General features: G+C 48.0%; 1 protein-coding gene across 10 annotated transcripts in view; it reads left to right on the top strand.

The window, feature by feature from the left end:
• The window catches only part of SHANK2 (SH3 and multiple ankyrin repeat domains 2), a 998986-nt gene that overhangs the window by 454532 nt on the left and 523256 nt on the right, over positions 1-21198 (top strand). For 9 of the 10 annotated variants that reach the window (XM_063944111.1, XM_063944110.1, XM_063944114.1 and 6 more), the window contains one exon: positions 9244-9550. In XM_063944111.1, coding sequence (XP_063800181.1) covers positions 9244-9550 — 307 coding nt within the window. Of the gene's footprint in view, positions 1-2697; positions 2899-9243; positions 9551-21198 lie in introns of those variants that run through there. The other variant, XM_063944119.1, reaches the window with a different exon arrangement.

Below are 21198 nucleotides of genomic sequence, written 5' to 3' on the forward strand. Positions count from 1 at the left end.
CAACAAAGATACAGCAGCATCTGCTTAACCTGAGAAGAGGCCTTATATAGCAGGTGCTGTCCACGCCCCACTCAGACCTCACAGACTGTGAGCACAAAAACCAGCACCGGATCCCCTGCCGTGCACAGAGCCTGTAACCACTGCACAGCAAAAGACCCGAACCGGAGTATCAGCTGCGCTCAGGTTACTCCGCTAGCACTTGTCTCCCGGTTGCCATGACGACGTGGCAGCACAGGGCAGGAGACCCTAACAGTTATAGCAGAAAGGAGTAGGTGGCACAGGTCAGCTCTGGATCAGCTACAGCAGTTAGGACTATGTGACACAGTTCAGCTCTGGCTCAGTATCAGCAGTCAGAAAGGACTAGGTGGCACGGGTCAGCTCTGGCTCAGTTATAGCAGAAAGGACTAGGTGACACAGGTCAGCTCTGGCTCAGTTATCGCAGTGAGGACTAGGTGGCACAGGTCAGCTCTGGCTCAGTATCAGCAGAAAGGACTAGGTGGCACAGATCAGCTCTGGCTCCGTTATAGCAGAAAGGACTAGGTGGCACGGGTCAGCTCTGGTTCTGTTATCGCAGAAAGGAGTAGGTGGCACGGGTCAGCCCTGGATCAGCTACAGCAGTTAGGACTATGTGACACCGTTCAGCTCTGGCTCAGTATCAGCAGAAAGGGCTAGGTGGCACAGGTCAGCTCTGGCTCTGTTATAGCAGAAAGGACTAGGTGGCACGGGTCAGCTCTGGTTCCATTATAGCAGAAAGGAGTAGGTGGCACAGGTCAACTCTGGATCAGCTACAGCCGTTAGGACTAGGTGGCACAGGTCAGCTCTGGCTCCGTTATAGCAGAAAGGACTAGGTGACACGGGTCAGCTCTGGTTCCATTATAGCAGAAAGGAGTATGTGGCACAGGTCAGCTCTGGATCAGCTACAGCAGTTAGGACTAGGTGGCACAGGTCAGCAATGGCTCCGTTATAGCAGAAAGGACTAGGTGGCACGGGTCAGCTCTGGTTCCGTTATAGCAGAAAGGAGTAGGTGGCACGGGTCAGCTCTGGATCAGCTACAGCAGTTAGGACTATGTGACACAGTTCAGCTCTGGCTCAGTATCAGCAGAAAGGACTAGGTGGCACAGGTTAGCTCTGGTTCCGTTATAGCAGAAAGGAGTAGGTGGCACGGGTCAGCTCTGGATCAGCTACCTTAGTTAGGACTATGTGACACAGTTTAACTCTGGCTCAGTATCAGCAGAAAGGACTAGGTGGCACAGGTCAGCTCTGGTTCTGTTATAGCAGAAAGGAGTAGGTGGCACAGGTCAGCTCTGGATCAGCTACAGCAGTTAGGACTATGTGACACAGTTTAACTCTGGCTCAGTATCAGCAGAAAGGACTAGGTGGCACAGGTCAGCTCTGGTTCCGTTATAGCAGAAAGGAGTAGGTGGCACGTGTCAGCTCTGGATCAGCTACAGCAGTTAGGACTATGTGACACAGTTCAGCTCTGGCTCAGTATCAGCAGTCAGAAAGGACTAGGTGGCACGGGTCAGCTCTGGCTCAGTTATAGCAGAAAGGACTAGGTGGCACGGGTCAGCTCTGGCTGAGCTACAGCAGTTAGGACTAGGTGACACAGGTCAGCTCTGGCTCAGTTATAGCAGTCAAGAATAGGTGATACAGGTCAGCTCTGGCTCAGTTACAGCAGAAAGTACTAGGTGACACAGGTCAACTCTGGCTCAGTTACATTAGAAAGGACTAGGTGACACAGGTCAGCTCTGGCTCAGTATTAGCAGTCAGGACTAGGTGGCATAGGTCAGCGCTTGCTCAGTTATATCAGCGAGCAGTAGGTGACACAGGTCAGCTCTGGCTCAGTTACATTAGAAAGGACTAGGTGACACAGGTCAGCGCTTGCTCAGTTATATCAGCGAGCAGTAGGTGACACAGGTCAGCTCTGGCTCAGTTACATTAGAAAGGACTAGGTGGCACAGGTCAGCTCTGGCTCAGTATTAGCAGTCAGGACTAGGTGGCACAGGTCAGCTCTGGCTCAGTTACATTAGAAAGGACTAGGTGGCACAGGTCAGCTCTGGCTCAGTTATATCAGTAAGGACTAGGTGGCACAGGTCAGCTCTGGCTCAGTTATATCAGTAAGGACTAGGTGACACAGGTCAGCTCTGGCTCAGTATTAGCAGTCAGGACTAGGTGACACAGGTCAGCTGTGGCTCAGTATTAGCAGTCAGGACTAGGTGACACAGGTCAGCTCTGGCTCAGTATTAGCAGTCAGGACTAGGTGACACAGGTCAGCTGTGGCTCAGTATTAGCAGAAAGGACTAGGTGACACAGGTCAGCTGTGGCTCAGTATTAGCAGTCAGGACTAGGTGACACTGGTCAGCTCCGGCTCAATTACATTAGAAAGGACTAGGTGGCACAGGTCAGCTCTGGCTCAGTTATATCAGTAAGGACTAGGTGACACAGGTCAGCTCTGGCTCAGTATTAGCAGTCAGGACTAGGTGACACAGGTCAGCTGTGGCTCAGTATTAGCAGTCAGGACTAGGTGGCACGGGTCAGCTGTGGCTCAGTATCTGCAGTCAGAGGGGACTGTATGGCATGCATATGCTCCCCCTCGCCCCTTGGTATAGCAGCACAGTGCAGTACAGCAGCAGCGAGCCACTCACATGACTCACTCGGTGTAAGATCGCAGGATGATGTCTCAGCTGCTCCGCTCCCAGCTGACAGGCAGGATATGGGGTGGGCTCCTCAGCAGAGTGTTGGGTGCTGCATGCCCAGCGATGCTCGCTGTGCCACACTTCCCGGGAACTTGCTCCTCCATGCAGGCTGCGGGCAGCTGAGGACTGGAAGGGACGGGGCAGGGGCATCACATTACCAGGAGGATGAAGTCTTTGTTCAGTGCATTCACAAAGAAGGAAGGTAAGCCGTGCCTGCCCCAGGGGGGCTTCTTGCTGGACCAAATGTCTCATGTTAAACTTTAAATGGTCCCTGGTTCCTTCTACTTTGTATAGTTGTTGGATCATTAATAATATATCCCTATGTTGTGAATGTTGCTGAGGAAGTGTCAGGGAATCAGTGTAGCTGTGGGTGCGCTTTGTGAATGGGAGACAGATCCATGTGTGATCAAGAGGAGGAGGAGGGTCAGCATCCAGTCAGTAATACACAGTATGATGGTGAAATGCAGGCTTGAGCAACTTGTCACTAGTCTCCAGCTGCTGTAGCACTACTTGTCACTAGTCTCCAGCTGCTGTAGGACTACAAGATCCAGCGTGCCCATGTAAGCCAGCCAACAGGACACGCTTGGAGCAGTAGTTCTATGGCAGCTGACTGACACAGATTGCCAACCTGCTTTTCCCATTCTTAAATCTGATGATTTATTAATGCCTTGTGCTCGGTACAATGGAAGGCGAGTGAGGTTCTAGTAGACCGGAGCTGCAGGCTCCTCAGCATTGAGCAACCAGGGAGATATATGACAGATGTCCCCCTAGAGAGGCTCTGAGTGACACTTAGAGAGAGAGAGAGAGGTGATTGATACTCGTGTCATCCTTTGCTCTGAGCAGGAATTAAAGGATTCAAATTAGATTGGAACATAATTTGTCTCATTTGGTTTGGAGTTTTTCTGGGCAGAGCAAATCTCAAATTAATCACTTAGAGGCGAAGTGGCCTTGATTAATTATTAGTCATCAATCTCCCGGGGTGTCTAATTATTACACATATCACATACCATCTCTGGCGTCTCCTGCGCCATGCCGCCCTGACAAGTGCCAATGATGTGTTCCTTCCAGCATGCCAATCGTCGCCAGTGTTCCGCACCCTCCCTGCTGGGACCTGGCTCTCTGTACCCACCACTCCTTCAGGGGTGAGCTCGCTGCCTTGTTGTATAGGTGCCACCCTTGTTTCCGTCTTGGTACCGGCTGACACTAATGGCAGCTCTGAAGGTCAATGCTTTGTGAACGTGTCAGGTCCTGAGTCGCATATTATAACTGAGAACAATTCTGATAATTTGCACATTGCGATATAGCTTATTACGTACAGTGCCGGTATTTATGGCAGGAGTACCCGCACTGTTCTGTACATTATGCCTGTCCTACAATTTCCAGACAGGTTCAGGGCACAGCAAGAAAATTATGTCAACCCATGATATGCCAGGCACCGCTATTACTGCAGAACTGGGTTTGATCATTTTCGATATTGAATAGTTTTATTTTAACTGCCATGAGTGAACTGTATTACCATGTATTTCCTGGCCTGCGAGGACAGCTCCTTTAGAATCCAATTTAGAAGTTGCTCAGTGCACCTTGTCATTTTTATGCAAAACGCTGTCACTCACTGCTAGTCATTGACTTGGATCAAGGTATTTACTCTCCTGCTAGCAGCAACGTGTTTTGCAGTTATTTTTGCCACCTTTTATCCATTCTGGCAATAAACTAAAAATAATAGAGAAGTAGAGCGAAGCATTTCTGTTACCATAGAATTGTATCCCTCTCAGTACTGCACGCTGAGACAGATCATACGGGGTGTCAGCAAATAACACCCGGAGAAAATAGGCTGACGTACATTTTGTGTATTACAATTTCATTTTGTTCATACGTATAAATAACCATATTTATGGTTTTATATAAATTATAGTTTATTTGTTCCAGTATGTAGCTTTTGCCGTGTATGACATGAAAGCAATTGTACAAAAGATGGTTATTGGTACCATTTGGTAAATGGGCAATACATTTAAGTAGTTTACATGATTATAAGGCAGTGTACATTTCTTCCTGTGTGGATATGAATGGGAAATCTTCTGATATTGTGCCAAGTCTTTGTTTGGATGATTGGTGAATGGAATCTTTGGCTAACTAGAAGGCTGGTTTTAGAATTATGTCTGTGGCTTAATCATCACAGTTACATGCCCTTGACCTTAGCCATCACTGTTACATGCCCTTGACCTTAGCCATCACTGTTACATGCCCTTGACCTTAGCCATCACTGTTACATGCCCTTGACCTTAGCCATCACTGTTACATGCCCTTGACCTTAGCCATCACTGTTACATACCCTTGACCTTAGCCATCACTGTTACATGCCCTTGACCTTAGCCATCACTGTTACATGCCCTTCACCTTAGCCATCACTGTTACATGCCCTTCACCTTAGCCATCACTGTTACATGCCCTTCACCTTAGCCATCACTGTTACATGCCCTTCACCTTAGCCATCACTGTTACATGCCCTTGACCTTAGCCCTTTCTAGCCATTCTGTATAAGAGATGCCTCCAGCTCATGCATTGCGGATTGTCATGGTGTGTATTTGGGGCTGTAGCAGGTGGTTAGTGAGCGTGTGGGATATCTCAGCCCATCCATCTGGAGCAGTACAAGCGTCTGTGTACCATCTTGCACAGTGTTGAGCTGCTGTGGCTTCTTAGTTAATCACGCAACCATTGGACATGTGCGTAAATCATGTTTGTTTCCTGAAATTGCTATTGGTGGTATCCAAAATGCTTTGCAGAGCGCCTCACAGTGGCTGTTTGCAAAAGGCCCTGCCAATCATGTTCTGAGTGTGTGACACAACTAGTGATAATTGTGTTTTTCTTTTATGGGGGTGGGGTGGGGGGAGTAGGACTACAGGTGCATAGAAGCCTCTAAAGGCAATTAAAAATAAAAGCTGCCATGGTAACACCTATGGTCACTAGGTGGCACTGCAGACCCTTTTTCAACTAAACTATTTTTACTGTGCAGTGTAGGTTTGTAGTCTATACTAGGTCAGAATGCATATGAGTAATTCTATGTGTATATTACTGTATGTACAGGTTTAAATTATCCAAAAAGTAAATGTGAAACGCTGTCCCTGAAAAATGTGTTTGCTCTTTTTATTAGTTCTCATTCTACTGTACTTCATACATTTGGAATTGACTCCTTGGCAATCTGCTTCTTGATCTTGGTCTATAAATATACAAAATAATATTCTGCAGAGGGTCCTGACAGGGGAGAGGACAGCTCCCTCCAATACTGATGCCTTGATGACCCTCTAATCCAGAACTTGAGTTTGTGGGCTCATCCCAACCTATACAGGTCACTCATTGCCTTATTACTTTGGGTCTAGTTACGGATGATGATTGCAGCTGCTAAAGGCCCATACACACTTGATGATGCACACGTCGTTAACGACTTCCCTTGAACTTCCCTTGAACAGCTGAGCAAACGACATGAGCATACACACTACCAAAGACCAACGACCAAAGACCAAAGACCATTCATCGTTGAAGCATCCAAGCTGAACAGTTTATTAAAATAATGAGCTGGGAACAGGGCTGGTGAACAGTGGCTTGGTCGTTGGTCGTTGGTCGTTCACACCATACACATTCAACGACGTCTCTGGTTGGTAACGACCATAGTGGAAATTGAGCATACATGCTCCACAGATAAGCGAGGGGGCATACACACTTGACGATATAATGAGCGACGTCGTTGATGAGGGCTGAAATGAACGACGTCGCTCATTTTATCGTCAAGTGTGTATGGGCCATTAGAGTGACTCTGCAAATTCACGTGCATGGCCATTATTCATTGTGGACCGAGAGCTCAGTTTTTATATTCTGAGTGCAGTCTCTGATGGGTCACCATTTGATGTTTGTGTTTTATTAGTAGGTCCATTATTACAAAGATTGTCCCGTGTAATAATCAGAACTAAACCTGATAGCGCATCTGTGTATTTATAATAAGCGACGCGTACAGTATATGGAGCTGTCACTGGCGCGCTGAAAGTTGCGGACGTGTAATTCTCTATATAACTTGGTACCACTGGTAATTGGTTCCTGGTTTACTATCCCCGCATCCACTGCATCTCCAACATGTCACTCAGTGATGTAACTAGCAGTGCAATTCACCCCAGTACATCCCTAATATCCCTCTGTTTACTGCATTCTGCATCTTTGTTCTCAAGTCTTCCTGGGGCTCTGTGCTGCATTTGCATGGTTTGTGCCGCGTCTCAGTCTGTTTAGTTGATTAGTTTGGTTGTAGGTGAGAACTAGGGGGGTCATTCCGAGTTGTTCGCTTGCAAGCTGCTTTTAGCAGCTTTGCACACGCTAAGCCGCCGCCTACTGGGAGTGAATCTTAGCTTATCAAAATTGCGAACGAAAGATTAGCAGAATTGCGAATAGACACTTCTTAGCAGTTTCTGAGTAGCTCCACACTTACTCGGCATCTGCGATCAGTTCAGTGCTTGTCGTTCCTGGTTTGACGTCACAAACACACCCAGCGTTCGCCCAGACACTCCTCCGTTTCTCCAGCCGCTCCCGCGTTTTTCCCAGAAACGGTAGCGTTTTTTCGCACACACCCATAAAACGGCCAGTTTCCGCCCAGAAACACCCACTTCCTGTCAATCACATTACGATCACCAGAACGAAGAAAAAACCTCGTAATGCCGTGAGTAAAATACCTAACTGCATAGCAAATTTACTTGGCGCAGTCGCACTGCGGACATTGCGCATGCGCATTAGCGACTATTCGCTCCGTTGCGAGAAAAAAATACCGAGCGAACAACTCGGAATGACCCCCTAAACAAGTGAAAGACCACGCCATATGTGTTCCTCCGCCCTTCCTTGACCTGTATCTTCAGGCAGAAGGGGTAACAAGTGCATGTTATGCCTACTCCTAAATATGTACACACGCGCAGTTTGGAAAAGCGTATTTGAGCTGTACTTCAGGATCAGTGTGTGGAACCCATCAAGGTTATCAGCCAGTTGACTAGAACTGCACAAGTTATGATGACCTTTCAACCTGACAGTTAATTAGCAGCGTGTACCATAAAAGGTAGTAAGCCCAATAATGTTTGTATCCCTTGGTTATAGCTATAAACCCTCATCTGGAAAACTGCACTATGTATGATATACTGCCAACAAAAGATTTGCATATGGCACCGCAGGGACTCGTAGTATTGGTGCTAATTGACAGATGTCAGACTGAGTCACGCAGAGGTTTCCCTATATACATTTCGTTACATTGTCAAATTCAGATGTCTGTCAACAGACACTCTACATGTGTGTGTGATCCTGAGATTAATTACCTCTTCCTTCTCTCCAACCAAACTACTTTGGGATACGGTCATTAGGTTGACACCACTTAGGTCGACAGGCATTATGTCGACCACTATTGGTCGACATGCATTAGGTCGACAGTGTCAGTAGGTCGACAGTGCGAAAGGTCGACATGAGTTTTTCCCTTTTTTCAAAATTTTTGAACTTTTTCATACTTTACGATCTACGTGGACTACAATTGGGAACGGTAATCTGTGCCGAGCGCAGCGGTAGCAGAGCGAGGCACCTTGCCCGCCATGCGAGGGGGACACGGTGCACTAATTGGGGTTCCCCATCACTTTACGAAGAAAACGACACCAAAAAAACGAAAAGGAAAAAAAAAACCACCCACCTTTTGACCTGTCGACCTAGTACATGTCGACCTGTTGACCTCGTGACCCTGTCGACCTAATGCATGTTGACCAATAGTGGTCGACCTAATGACTGTCGACCTAAGTTGTGTCGACCCAACGACCCATACCCACTACTTCTGCCTCCCCTGTCTGCCAGGCCCTACACCTGCTCCAATAAGATCCAATTTAAACTCCTCACACTCACCTATAAAGCCCTCACCCAATCCTCTCCCCTCATACATCGCTAGCCTCATCTTCCTTAACACTGTTGCATGCCCATCTCACTCTGCCAGTGACTGGTGCCTTTCTTCCTAACTGGTTATCTCTTGCCACTCCTGTTTCCAGGATTTCGCACGTGCTGCCCTTTCCCACCACCACTGGAATTCTCTCCCTCTCTATATCAGCCCCTCTAACTCTTTCCAGATCTCCATTTCTTTGATAAAGCATACAGCTCTCACCCAAATCTCCCCTCAGACTCACCTCTCTGTGTCACCCATGTGTGTCTGCCCCTCCCCTATGGATTGTAAGCTCTCACGAGCAGGGCCATCTGAACTTACAATACATGGCCAGCTCAGCTTTTGCGGGTATGATGTCTATATATGAAGTAATGTTGATATGGCTTGTGTTCTCTTATGTTCTGCATTGTTTTGTACTGTAAGTCTTTTGCACTTTATATCTTGTTATGTTTGTACTATATATGCAGTTTGTAAGGCGCCGTGGAACCCTTCCGGTGCCCTATTAGTAAAGGATAATAATAATAGTCCTTTATGGACCAATTGTGATATATATTAAAATGCAAATATGTTGCATCTGGGTTTATAAAAATATATTTTTTCCTTTTTCCCCAGTGCCGTTCAGGGAAGCGCCCAGCTACTCTAATCGGAGAAGGGGGCTACAAAGCACCTTGGCGGCACCCAGAATCCTCCTTCGTTCCAACAGCGACAACAACCTCAACGTAAACAATATCCCCGAGTGGTCGGCCGCCTCCACCTCTTTACACCGCAGCCTCTCACCACAGCTACTGCAACAGATGCAGAATAATCCTAATGGCACTGTAAAAACTATTGGGAGCTATTCCCAAGTACCACGCAGCCGCTCGCCATCACTGAACCGCTTAGGAGAGGATGCAAAGAGACAGCAGCACAGGCACATCAGGTATGTTTCTGGAAATCTGGAATTGCTAGTGTGGGGACATAACTGTGGTAGGGTAATGGTATATCAGTGTGATGTCAGTCAGTGCTGAGACCTAATAATAGCAGGATGTGATGGCTTCACAGTAGCATATTGTTAGAGGCTATTCCAATGTTCTAGAGTGAGAACCTGACTGTGTGCTAGAGCGGGTACCCCTGACTGTGTGCTAGAGCGGGTACCCCTGACTGTGTGCTAGAGCGGGTACTCCTGACTGTGTGCTAGAGCGGGTACCCCTGACTGTGTGCTAGAGCGGGTATCCCTGACTGTGTGCTAGAACGGGTATCCCTGACTGTGTGCTAGAGCGGGTATCCCTGACTGTGTGCTAGAGCAGGTACCCCTGACTGTGTGCTAGAGCGGGTACTCCTGACTGTGTGCTAGAGCGGGTACCCCTGACTGTGTGCTAGATCGGGTACCCCTGACTGTGTGCTAGAGCAGGTACCCCTGACTGTGTGCTAGAGCAGGTACCCCTGACTGTGTGCTAGAGCAGGTACCCCTGACTGTGTGCTAGATCGGGTACCCCTGACTGTGTGCTAGAGCAGGTACCCCTGACTGTGTGCTAGAGCGGTTATCCCTGACTGTGTGTTAGAGCAGGTACCCCTGACTGTGTGCTAGAGCAGGTACCCATGACTGTGTGCTAGAGCGGGTACCCCTGACTGTGTGCTAGATCGGGTACTCCTGACTGTGTGCTAGAGCGGGTACTCCTGACTGTGTGCTAGAGCAGGTACCCCTGACTGTGTGCTAGATCGGGTACCCCTGACTGTGTGCTAGAGCAGGTACCCATGACTGTGTGCTAGAGCGGGTACCCCTGACTGTGTGCTAGAGTGGGTACTACTGACTGTGTGGTAGAGGGTACCCCTGACTGTGTGCTAGATCGGGTACCCCTGACTGTGTGCTAGAGCGGGTACCCCTGACTGTGTGCTAGAACGGGTACTCCTGACTGTGTGCTAGAGCGGGTACTTCTGACTGTGTGCTAGAGCGGGTACCCCTGACTGTGTGCTAGAACGGGTACTCCTGACTGTGTGCTAGAGCGGGTACTCCTGACTGTGTGGTAGAGGGTACCCCTGACTGTGTCCTAGAGCGGGTACCCCTGACTGTGTGCTAGATCGGGTACCCCTGACTGTGTGCTAGAGCGGGTACCCCTGACTGTGTGCTAGAACGGGTACTCCTGACTGTGTGCTAGAGCGGGTACCCCTGACTGTGTGCTAGAGCGGGTACCCCAGAGGCTATTCCAATGTTCTAGAGTGAGAACCTGACAGTGTGCTAGATCGGGTACCCCTGACTGTGTACTAGACCGGATGCCCCTTGACTGAGTGCTAGAGCCGGGACCCCTGACTGCGTGCTAGAGCCCCTGGCTGCATAAAAGAGCCGGGCCCCTGTGTGCTATTTCTGGGGGGCCCTGACTGTGTGCTAGAGCTGAGGGCCCCTTACTGTGTGCTAGAACTGAGGGCCCTTGACTGTGTGCTAGAACTGAGGGACCCTGACTGTGTGCTAGAGTGGGTACTCCTGACGGTGTCTTAGAGTGGTGGGAGACCTTCCAGTGTGCTTGTGCAGGGGTGACCTGACTATGTACTAGAGGTGTGTGTGCGGGGGTGATCTGACTGTTTCTTAGAGGTGTGTGTGTGCGGGGGTGATCCGACTGTTTGCTAGAGGTATGCGTGCGGGGGTGACCTGACTGTTTGCTAGAGGTGTGTGTGCGGGGGTGACCTGACTGTGTGCTAGAGGTGTGTGTGTGGGTGTGACCTGACTGTGCTAGAGGTGTGTGTGCGGGGGTGACTTGACTGTGTACTGGGGTGTCCTGACTGTTTGCTAGAGGTGTGCGTGCGGTGGTGACCCGACTGTTTGCTAGAGGTGTGGGTGTGACCTGACTGTGCTAGAGGTGTGTGTTCGGGGGTCACTTGACTGTGTGCGGGGGTGTCATGACTGTTTGCTAGAGGTGTGTGTGCGGGGGTGACCTGACTCTGTGCGGGGGTGTCCTGACCGTGTGCTATAGGTGTGTGCACAGGGGTGACCTGGCTGTGTGCTATAGGTGTGTGTGCGGGGGTGACCTGACTGTGTGCTATAGGTGTGTGTGCGGGGGGTGACCTGACTGTGTGCTAGAGGTGTGTGTGCAGGGGGTGACCTGACTGTGTGCTAGAGATGTGTGTACGGGGGTGACCTGATTGTGTGCTACAGGTGTGTGTGCGGGGGTGACCTGACTGTGTGCTACAGGTGTGTGTGCGGGGGTGACCTGACTGTGTGCTACAGGTGTGTATGTGGGGGTGACCTGACTGTGTGCTAGTGGTGTGTGTGCGGTGGTGAACTGACTGTGTGCTAGAGCTGTGTGTGCAGGGGGTGACCTGAGTGTGTGCTAGAGGTGTGTGCGCGGGGGTGACCTGACTGTGTGCTACAGGTGTGTGTGCGGGGGGTGACCTGACTGTGTGCTAGTGGTGTGTGCGCGGGGGTGACCTGACTGTGTGCTACAGGTGTGTGTGCGGGGGGTGACCTGACTGTGTGCTAGAGTTGTGTATGTGGGGGTGACCTGACTGTGTGCTAGAGGTGTGTGTGCGGGGGTGACCTGACTGTGTGCTAGAGGTGTGTGTTCGGGGGGTGACCTGACTGTGTGATACAGGTGTGTATGTGGGCGTGACCTGACTGTGTGCTAGAGGTGTGTGTGTGGGGGTGACCTGACTGTGTGCTAGAGATGTGCGTGCGGGGGTGACCTGACTGTGTGCTAGAGGTGTGTGTACGGGGGTGACTTGATTGTGCGCTAGAGGTGTGTGTGCGGGGGTGACCTGACTGTGTGCTAGAGGTGTGTGTGTGGGAGTGACCTGACTGTGTGCTAGAGGTGTGTGTGCGGGGGGTGACCTGACTGTGTGCTAGAGGTGTGTGTGCGGGGGTGACCTGATTGTGCGCTAGAGGTGTGTGCGCGGGGATGACCTCACTGTGTGCTAGAGGTGTGTGCGCGGGGATGACCTCACTGTGTGCTAGAGTGGGGACCTGTCAGTGTTCTACATCCGGGACATCCTAACAGTGTACTAGAGCAGCACAGTACCTGGGAGTTCTTGTATAACACAGGACTTTTCCCTGGAATTAAATAAATCTGTTGTACGCTCTGTGATGTCGCTCCCTGCAATGTGAGTACAACATATAGAACAAGAAAACCACCGGTGAGCCGCGCTGATAGATTGTAACCTTTGGCTTAATCCATTTCTACGAAGAGAAAGCATTTAAATCCTTATTAGTGCGTTTTACCCAGTTCTCCAGCGTAGAAGGCAAATGTCAGTACTGACAGTGAGAAGGAATGGATGGTGCGCTTGGCAGAGGTAGAACCTTGATACACGGACTGCACATAAGCAGAATACTCCTTACTTGACACGTTACGTGTGTTATAAATAGTGCTGCAAATGGGATTCACATCTTTTATTTCACCGCACGGCTGCTTAACCCCTTCACCGGGGAGGAAACCATTCAGTATATACTACAGTATGTTCTTTTTTTTTGGGTGGGGGGGAGTTTTTCAAAGGCACCGAGCATCATTTTCTTTCCTGAACTCATCATGTACAGTATATTATGATAAACTTCATTTATAATAAAAAAATAAAAATAAAAACATGCCCGTACTTAGTAACCTCCCTCAATGGTATTGCTAAAAAATTAAGTATGAAAAAACCCCAAAATACCCCACCAGGTTTAATCTATGGTTCTATTTTTGGCTCAGTCATTTTTTTTTCCTGGTATAACAGAGCTGTGATATTTAGATGTTAATGTATTCTGTCTTTAGCCCTTTACTGAGAGCTGAAACATTTATACAGCAATAAAACCGACCGCCAGAAATGAAATGCCAAACATAATCTTCCCTGGGATGTGGCCTTCTGAGGATAGCGGCCCTGCGCCGTGCGTCTGTAATGCACGCAGCCGCTCGCAGTGTGCAGCGAACTGTTCATGTCTGCATGCCGCAACTGGCGGGGGAAAGGGGTGGTGAATAAAATCATCTGAAATGGGAGACGTTATTGGACAAACGAGGTTTTGTTACTGAGGGTGTGGTATGGAAGGTAGATAGTAACTAGGTCGACAGTGTCTAGGTCGGCCACTATTGGTCGACAGTAACTAGGTCGACAGTAACTAGGTCGACAGGGTCTTTAGGTCGACAGGTCAAAAGGTCGACATGAGTTTTTAATATATTTTTTTGGTGTCGTTTTCTTCGTAGAGTGACTGGGAACCCCAATTAGTGCACTGTGTCCCCTCGCATGGCTCACTTTGCTCGGCACAGGTTACTGTTCCAATCGTAGTCCACCTTGATCGCTAAGTATGAAAAGGTTCAAAAAAAGAAAAAAAATCGTGAAAAACTCATGTCGACCTTTTGACCTGTCGACCTAGAACATGTCGGCCTAGAGACCCTGTCGACCTAGTTACTGTCGACCAATAGTGGTCGACCTAGTTACTGTCGACCTAGAGACTGGATACCGTTACTGAAGGGTAACGTACTCCCAGCTCGCCTATGCTACACTTGCTGTGAGCCTCACCTGCGCTGGAAGATTTCACTTCCTGCGGGATATGACCCTTGCACACTCCTGCTCTGGATCAGCTAAAGCCTCCTAGTCCCCTGGGCCGGTTCTAGGACAGGGCAGCAATGGCATTTGCTCTGGCCCAAAGCCGCAGAGGAACCTTGGGGTAAATTTACGAAGATGGGATTTCTATTTAAGACGGGATGTTGCCCATAGCAACCAATCAGATCTCAGGTATTATCTTCCAGAAGGTGCTAGATAAATGTGAAGTAGAATCTGATTGGTGGCTATGGGCAACATCCCATCTTAAACAGAACTCCCATCTTAGTCAATTTACCCCCTTGTGTATCAAGAATAAAAAAAGTCCTTGGTCATCTTATTTTATACTTTATTCCCTTAAACCTTAATTATGAAAATGCTATTTTGATGATTTTATATTTTAACAGTAATATTGGGTTTCCTGAGAACATCTGAAGCTTTTCCACTCTAGTCCAGTAAGTGAGGGAGAGCCGATCGGACTGCACAAGGAAATATAGGAAAGTTACTGCCATGTCATGTTCTGGTCCAGAAGGACGTCACATGAGATGTCGTCAAACTAGACTCCTGATGTTCTGCAATGGCATGTTTTCATCAGTAAAGGTTCCTCCATGTCCAGTAAAGGGTGCATCTAGTTTCGGGCAACCCCCCATTTTAATTACCATGTTACTTATGATCTAATTAGAACAAATCGCAATGTTTTTGTGTCCGAGCTTCATTGCTTTATGTACTAAAAATCAAAGTGACCAAACCATATTTTTGGGGGATTACTTAGGGCCAGCAGCGTTCCTACCTGTGGTGGGAACATACATCTGCAAAAAGGGGTGTGGCCGGGGTGTGGCTTCACGTTCCGAATCCCCGTTCTCGTCACTCTGGGGGTCGGGAGTTGCTGGGCTGTCCCCGGAGATCTGTCTGTTACAGTGCAGCACGCAGGTCCCGTCACTGAGGAGGTTTCGGCACTTTAATGATCACCCCTTTGACGACACCTGGGTGCCGGCCCGCACCGCTGTAGTGACGCCACCGCTTAGGGCCTCGTACGTCTACTTTTACCAGTGTGATCACTGGTATTCGCTGGAAACATGCAATGGGTCTTAAAGGGTTAAAGTATGTTTTTTAGGCGTTCTTTAGACCCACGGTTTTATTTTTCAAATCTACCCCTTAATTGATCTCCGTAGACTCTGAAGCGTGTATATAGCACTCACCTGTCCTGCAGCTCCTGTAATTGCGATATACACTCACATGCTTAGAGACTGCAGAGAGCTTGTGATCTAGACCCTGGTTGCCCCATCCCCCTCCCTCTGATCTGCAGGGATCCCTCCAGTCTCTGTGACTTGGAGCATATATGACCGCTTGGTCAGAAGTACTAACCTTTTATAAAGTCAGCCGAGGCTCGCCGCGCCGTCACCTGGACACTAGCTCCATAGGTAATGTATAGCGAGTGAGACCTGACGGCAGACATACACTGGGTACATATTAAAGCAATAAACCATAGAGAGCCGAGACATGTGTCAGACATTTGGCCTTTTTGCAGCTACTGAAATTACCAAACCCATACTGTGCTCTCCAGACACTATAATAAAGTCCGGTGTTGTTTTTGCAATTTTAGCGTAAATGGGAAGAATAAATATGGAGAAAGAGGACACAGCACAGCCATCTATAGTCTATAGGGATGGCCCCCCCGGAGGATTCTGGGAAATAAACTACTTGGGATATGCATATGAGCCGTTGTGGCACTGAGATTGCACTCTCGCTCCCTCCTGTGGGAGCTCAGCTTTCTTAGTACATCTCCAGGCGGTCTGTTAACTCGCATAACTAATTCACTTAAATAACCTCCCTTTTTTGTTCATTTGTCCATTTCACTCACTTAAAGTGCTGATTCCAGGTTCACTATGATTTGTCGACAATTCTAATATGGACTCCACAATGTTGACAGGTATTCCATGTCGACATGTTTGTAACGTTGCCGTGCAAAATGCCGACTTGGTACGTTGCCATGAAGGCAACATGCTAACCCTCCCAAGATGTGTTTTTAGACGTGGCATGTATTGACATTAACTGCGTCGACGTGGTGCAAATCAACATTGTGGTGTCGACGTGATGCTTGCATGCCCTGATTCCACAGGCCAAATTGTGACAGTTGTCTATACAATGGGCAACATCAATTTCTGGGCTGACCCAGTGCTGTGCTTCTTAATATATTTGGAACTACTGTCCATACTGATGCACGGTTGGTCTTCAGTTTGCCGGCGGCCGGGCTCCCGACGACCCTGAGGCACAAGGTGAATTGATAGACTGCATTCTCCTGTCTACAAATTCTCTATCTGCACTAAGATATACTGTATATGTGTGTATTTCTCTTCATATAATGGCGGTCAGGTTTGCAAGAGACAAGGGGTGGCAAAGTTAAATGGTTTTGGCGCCCCCTGTCTTTTGCATACCTACTTACTATAGATTTTTACACTTGGTGTAATACAGTAGAGGCTGCCATTGTGTATTACATTATACACCTTTCACACTAGCAACTAAGCGGATTCGGTTTTACTCGGTTCTCAAAACCGAATCTTATTGGCTCACGGATGTCACGTGTTTTGGATAGCCAATAAGATTCGGTTTTGAGAACCGAGTTAAACCGAGTAAAACCGAATCCGCTCATCTCTATACTGGGTTTTTGCGCTTGAACACATATAAACTCGGGATTTAGGTAGGTCTGAATGCAAACGACACGGGACTAAGTCCCGTGTCCACAACCCTGCTACCAACCAGGGTCATGCAGCTGACATTCGGGAATTTGCCGGTGTGCTAGACCTGGCAAATTCCCGGGTCACGTGTGAAAGCAGCATTATAGTATTATCCATTTTTACTATATGGTATATTCACATTTATACGCAAAGCCTGCCCCTTCCCCCACTCTACCCATTTATAATAGAGGCCATGGGGAGGAATTCAATTAGGTGTGGTAGATTACCGCCGGCCAATTGATTCCCCGGGGCTATCCAGTTAGCCACAGAGCCAGCAGACAGAGAAGGTTAACGGGTCCGGGCCACGTTAACGCACAAATCCGTAAACTTTTCATGATGGACTCTGTGCATTAATGCTCATTAATCTGTGTTAACGCTCACTAACAAGGCTATATCTGGAGTCCATCCAATTTAATAGCCTCCTGTTTTCAGAAAATTTAATACACACACACACACACACACACACACACACACACACACACTTTGATATGCAGACAAAACTGAAGAGACAAGTTTGCGGTTTTTGTTTTTCTAATTTTACTTATGCAGCGCATAAATATGTTATTGAATGGCAGTTTCTAGGACACCTGGACAATGGGCCGATTGGTTTAGGCCATAGGTAGCCAGCTGCAAAACAAAAAGTTGTTTGGCTAATACCAGTGTGTCCACAAACACCTATCCTGTAATAGCACCAAATAGCTTGCTTTGGCGCACCATGAAAGTGCGAGTAAGCTGCACCATGGGTCTTTTTTGTCCCGTTATTTACTCAGTTTGCTTCTTTTTCACGCTGCATATGCGATAAAAGCACAAGAAACACACACCCTGTATACCACCAGCGGATTTGCGTGCTATAGTGGCGTGAACAAGACACCAGTCTGAGAGCAAAGGCGAGAGAACAGGGGCCCATATGACTGATCCCATCATGCAAATTTACAAAAAAGAAAGCACAAATCACGGTACACTGCGAGTTTGTTGGTGTTCGGATGCGCTAAGAAAGACACACAGGTGCAAAAATACGTAATCTGTTATTCTTAGCGCAGCGTATGAGTCCCTCACCTGCCATATAGAGCAATGATGCTGGGTGAATGAGGACACTTCTGCAAATGAAGTGCTGGCAGTTAAACGACTTTATTGCTTTAATGGGTGGGTGTGCCAAAAGAGAACTGTTAGTCACTATTAAGACGTGACTTTACACCTAAGGAACTTGAGAAACACACGGGGGAGACTCACAAAGTGGTTATAATCCAATATCAGACTGCAGAATGTTCCATACAACCTTGCACGCCCTGAACGATGCATTATGGAGCAACCAAAATGGGTATCCGGTCTCTAGGCCGACAATGTCTAGGTCGACCACTATTGGTCGACAGTAAGTAGGTAGACATGGTCTCTATGTCGACATGACAGGAGGTCGACATGAGTTTTTAACTTTTTAAAATTTCATTTTTGGAACTTTTTCATACTTTTACGATCCACGTGCACTAAAATTGGGAACGGTAATCTGTGCCGGGCGCAGCGGTAGCGAAGCGATGCACCCTTGCCCAAAGATGCGAGGGGATATGGTGCACTAATTGGGTCATTCTATGGAGAAAACGACACCAATTTTTTTAAAAAACACCTCATGTCGACCTTCTGTCATGTCGGCTTTGTACATATCGACCTAGAAACCATGTCGGCCTGCTTACTGTTGACCAATAGTGGTCGACCTAGACACCCTCGACCTAAGTGTGGGTGACCCTATGATCCACACCCACCAAAATGATACTAAATGACCTACAGTCTTTCAAAGCAATGTATATTTTTTCTTGTTTTCTCCCTGGGTACAGAAATAGTACTGTGATGTCTAAGCTTGGCAGTAGCCAAATGTTACTGCAGGTCATTGAAAGCAAATGTTCCCATAAGAGTTTGGCCACTAGGGAAATACCTCAGTAGGCTGATTTGTGAGCACAAACAACCAAGCAAACCCACTGCCATATGCCTCGCCTTGATTTGCGCAGGTGTGCCTAGATTTCCGCCGCATGTGACTACAGAACAAGATGGCAGCACATGAGTAGGTGCAGTCATTTGCACTGGCTGATGGGAAAAGTGTCCAGAACAAGGGTGATCCTTCCTAAGTACAAAGTAGGTTCACCCACGCGTCTAGTTTTGCAGACTAGTACAAAACAGGACTAAACTGAATTGTTCGATGAAGATCAAAATGAAATTAAGCGGTGGAGATCAGGTTTTGTGGAACACCCTACTTGTCTTCTCTAGAATTTTGAGGAGTTCTTGCATACTCCTGAGATAGTAAGCCAGCCTTTCAGGTCCCCAGGGAAGTGTATGGGCCGAGGGGTTGCAGATGCTATAATAAGTGAATCTGGTCTGCGTGGCCCCACCCTAGCAGAGCCACATAGATGTATTACAGAGGCTTCTCGAATGAGTGAAGACTAGATGTACACTCTGAAGTGCGTTGGGCAGATCATCTGAGTGCTGTTATAAATCAACGCGTTTCGTAGTGTGCGTCAGCTGCATCAGACCACGTTACTGCAAACTTCCTAAACCAAAAAGCTTTATACATTGTTCAGTTTCTGTTTACCAGCACAACCATTTCCTCACTACAGCCATGCTGGCCAAGAGCCGAGTGTTTTGTGGTGTGACACAAGGTTATTTTACTAAAAAGCAGCTTGGAGGCCAGAAAACCCTCTTAACACCATTGTGGGCACCAGCCTCTAGCCAAGACCAGGATAGCCACCGAGACCGTCTGGGCCAGTTCCTCTATAAGGGGGTGATTCAGATCTGATCGTAGATTTGCTAAATTTAGCACATCCACGATCATTTACTCATACATGCCCAGCACAGGTCTAGTCCGCCCCGCATGTGAGGCCCTACCCTCCCTTCCCCCCGCAAGGGTGCGAAAGCATTGCACAGTGGCCATGTTTTTGCACCCGCTGAGTAGCTCCCCGCCGCATCCTGGATTGCAGCAGCTGAGTGTGACGTCATGCAGCCGCTGCAGCCCGCCCCCGCCTGCGTTGTCCGGACCATGCTGCGCCAACGGCGTTCTAATGCCGTTGGCACGTCCCCTCCCGCCCCGCAACCACCTCTGCCTGTCAATTAGTCAGAGGTGATCGCAAGCCTGAGATGCTGTTAGCATCTCACTGGGCTTCTCGGGGCGCACACACACCGTGCTACACAAACGGCTTCAGACTGCGATCGCTGCCGCTGCAGCGATCCAGTCTGAATTACCCCCTAAGTACAGGGTCCACTTTAACTTTGCTGCTCAATCACTATAGCAACTCGTATTAATCACTGCAGAAGTAGAGGAACCATAGGGTTTCTCTATGTAGAGTAACATGTGCCAACATGCTTCATCAAACATTTATTGAAAAATAAATGAATAATAAACACTGCTTAGAAATTGGTTGTATTTTGCCCTCAAGTAAAAAGATTAAACCACTTTAATGATCAGGCTCCAGGGCGGCATATTTTATGTTTTCCTTTTACTTCATGTTTTTGACAGAAAAGCTCAGGTACACTGATGTAGATTATGTGAAAAAAAAGTGTGGCTAAGCCTTTTAAAGAACCAATGAGTACCACCTATTCATCAAAGCGTACCCTCCCGATGCATAACCTAGTCCTGAGGCTGCTCCTCTATCCCCCTCCTCATGCCTTGAACATCTCTGCTTTGCTTGCAAACTGCCATCAGGCTTCCTCCCGCTGGCTCGCACCTCATATCATCTGTCTGTTGCCCCTTCCCATTAGATAGTTAGCTGTTCAGAGCAGGACCCTCTTTCCTCTTGTTGTCAAAGCCCTCTTCTCAGCACATTCCACTCACAGCTCTCTCCTACTCAGCGACCATCTTTCCCGCTCTTTCTCCTGCTGGTAAAGGCTCATCTCTATGTATGGTCGCCAGCCCCTAGTAGTACGCTGATCACTCCCTCGCTACTTACATCTAAGCTGTATTATGTATGAGAATTGTGGTGCTCTGTGTTACCTGTACTCTATTTCTGTTATTTATTTACTGTAATGCTAAGTTTTGTCTCCCTGTACTGTCCTTTGTATGACGCTGCGAAACACTTGTGGCGCCTTATAAATATAATAATAAAAATGCAATTTATTAATTTACCTGTACTAAGAACCTGATATCCATGAGGGATGAACTAGACCGTTATGCCATTATTACTCCTTTATGGGATTCCTAGGCTGCATTATCGCAAACCTACGATGGCCGCCTCCAAGATTCCTTTCCTTTTTTACGTCTTCATGTTGTCATGTGTAGTCACATCACACACTTTCATATCCAGGCAGGAATAATAGGGCCACGTTACAGGTTCTGTGCTGGAGAGTAAAAGGATATTTTTTGTTCCCTCCACTTACT

Source organism: Pseudophryne corroboree, chromosome 11, assembly GCF_028390025.1.
Source record: "Pseudophryne corroboree isolate aPseCor3 chromosome 11, aPseCor3.hap2, whole genome shotgun sequence".
NCBI lineage: Eukaryota > Metazoa > Chordata > Amphibia > Anura > Myobatrachidae > Pseudophryne > Pseudophryne corroboree.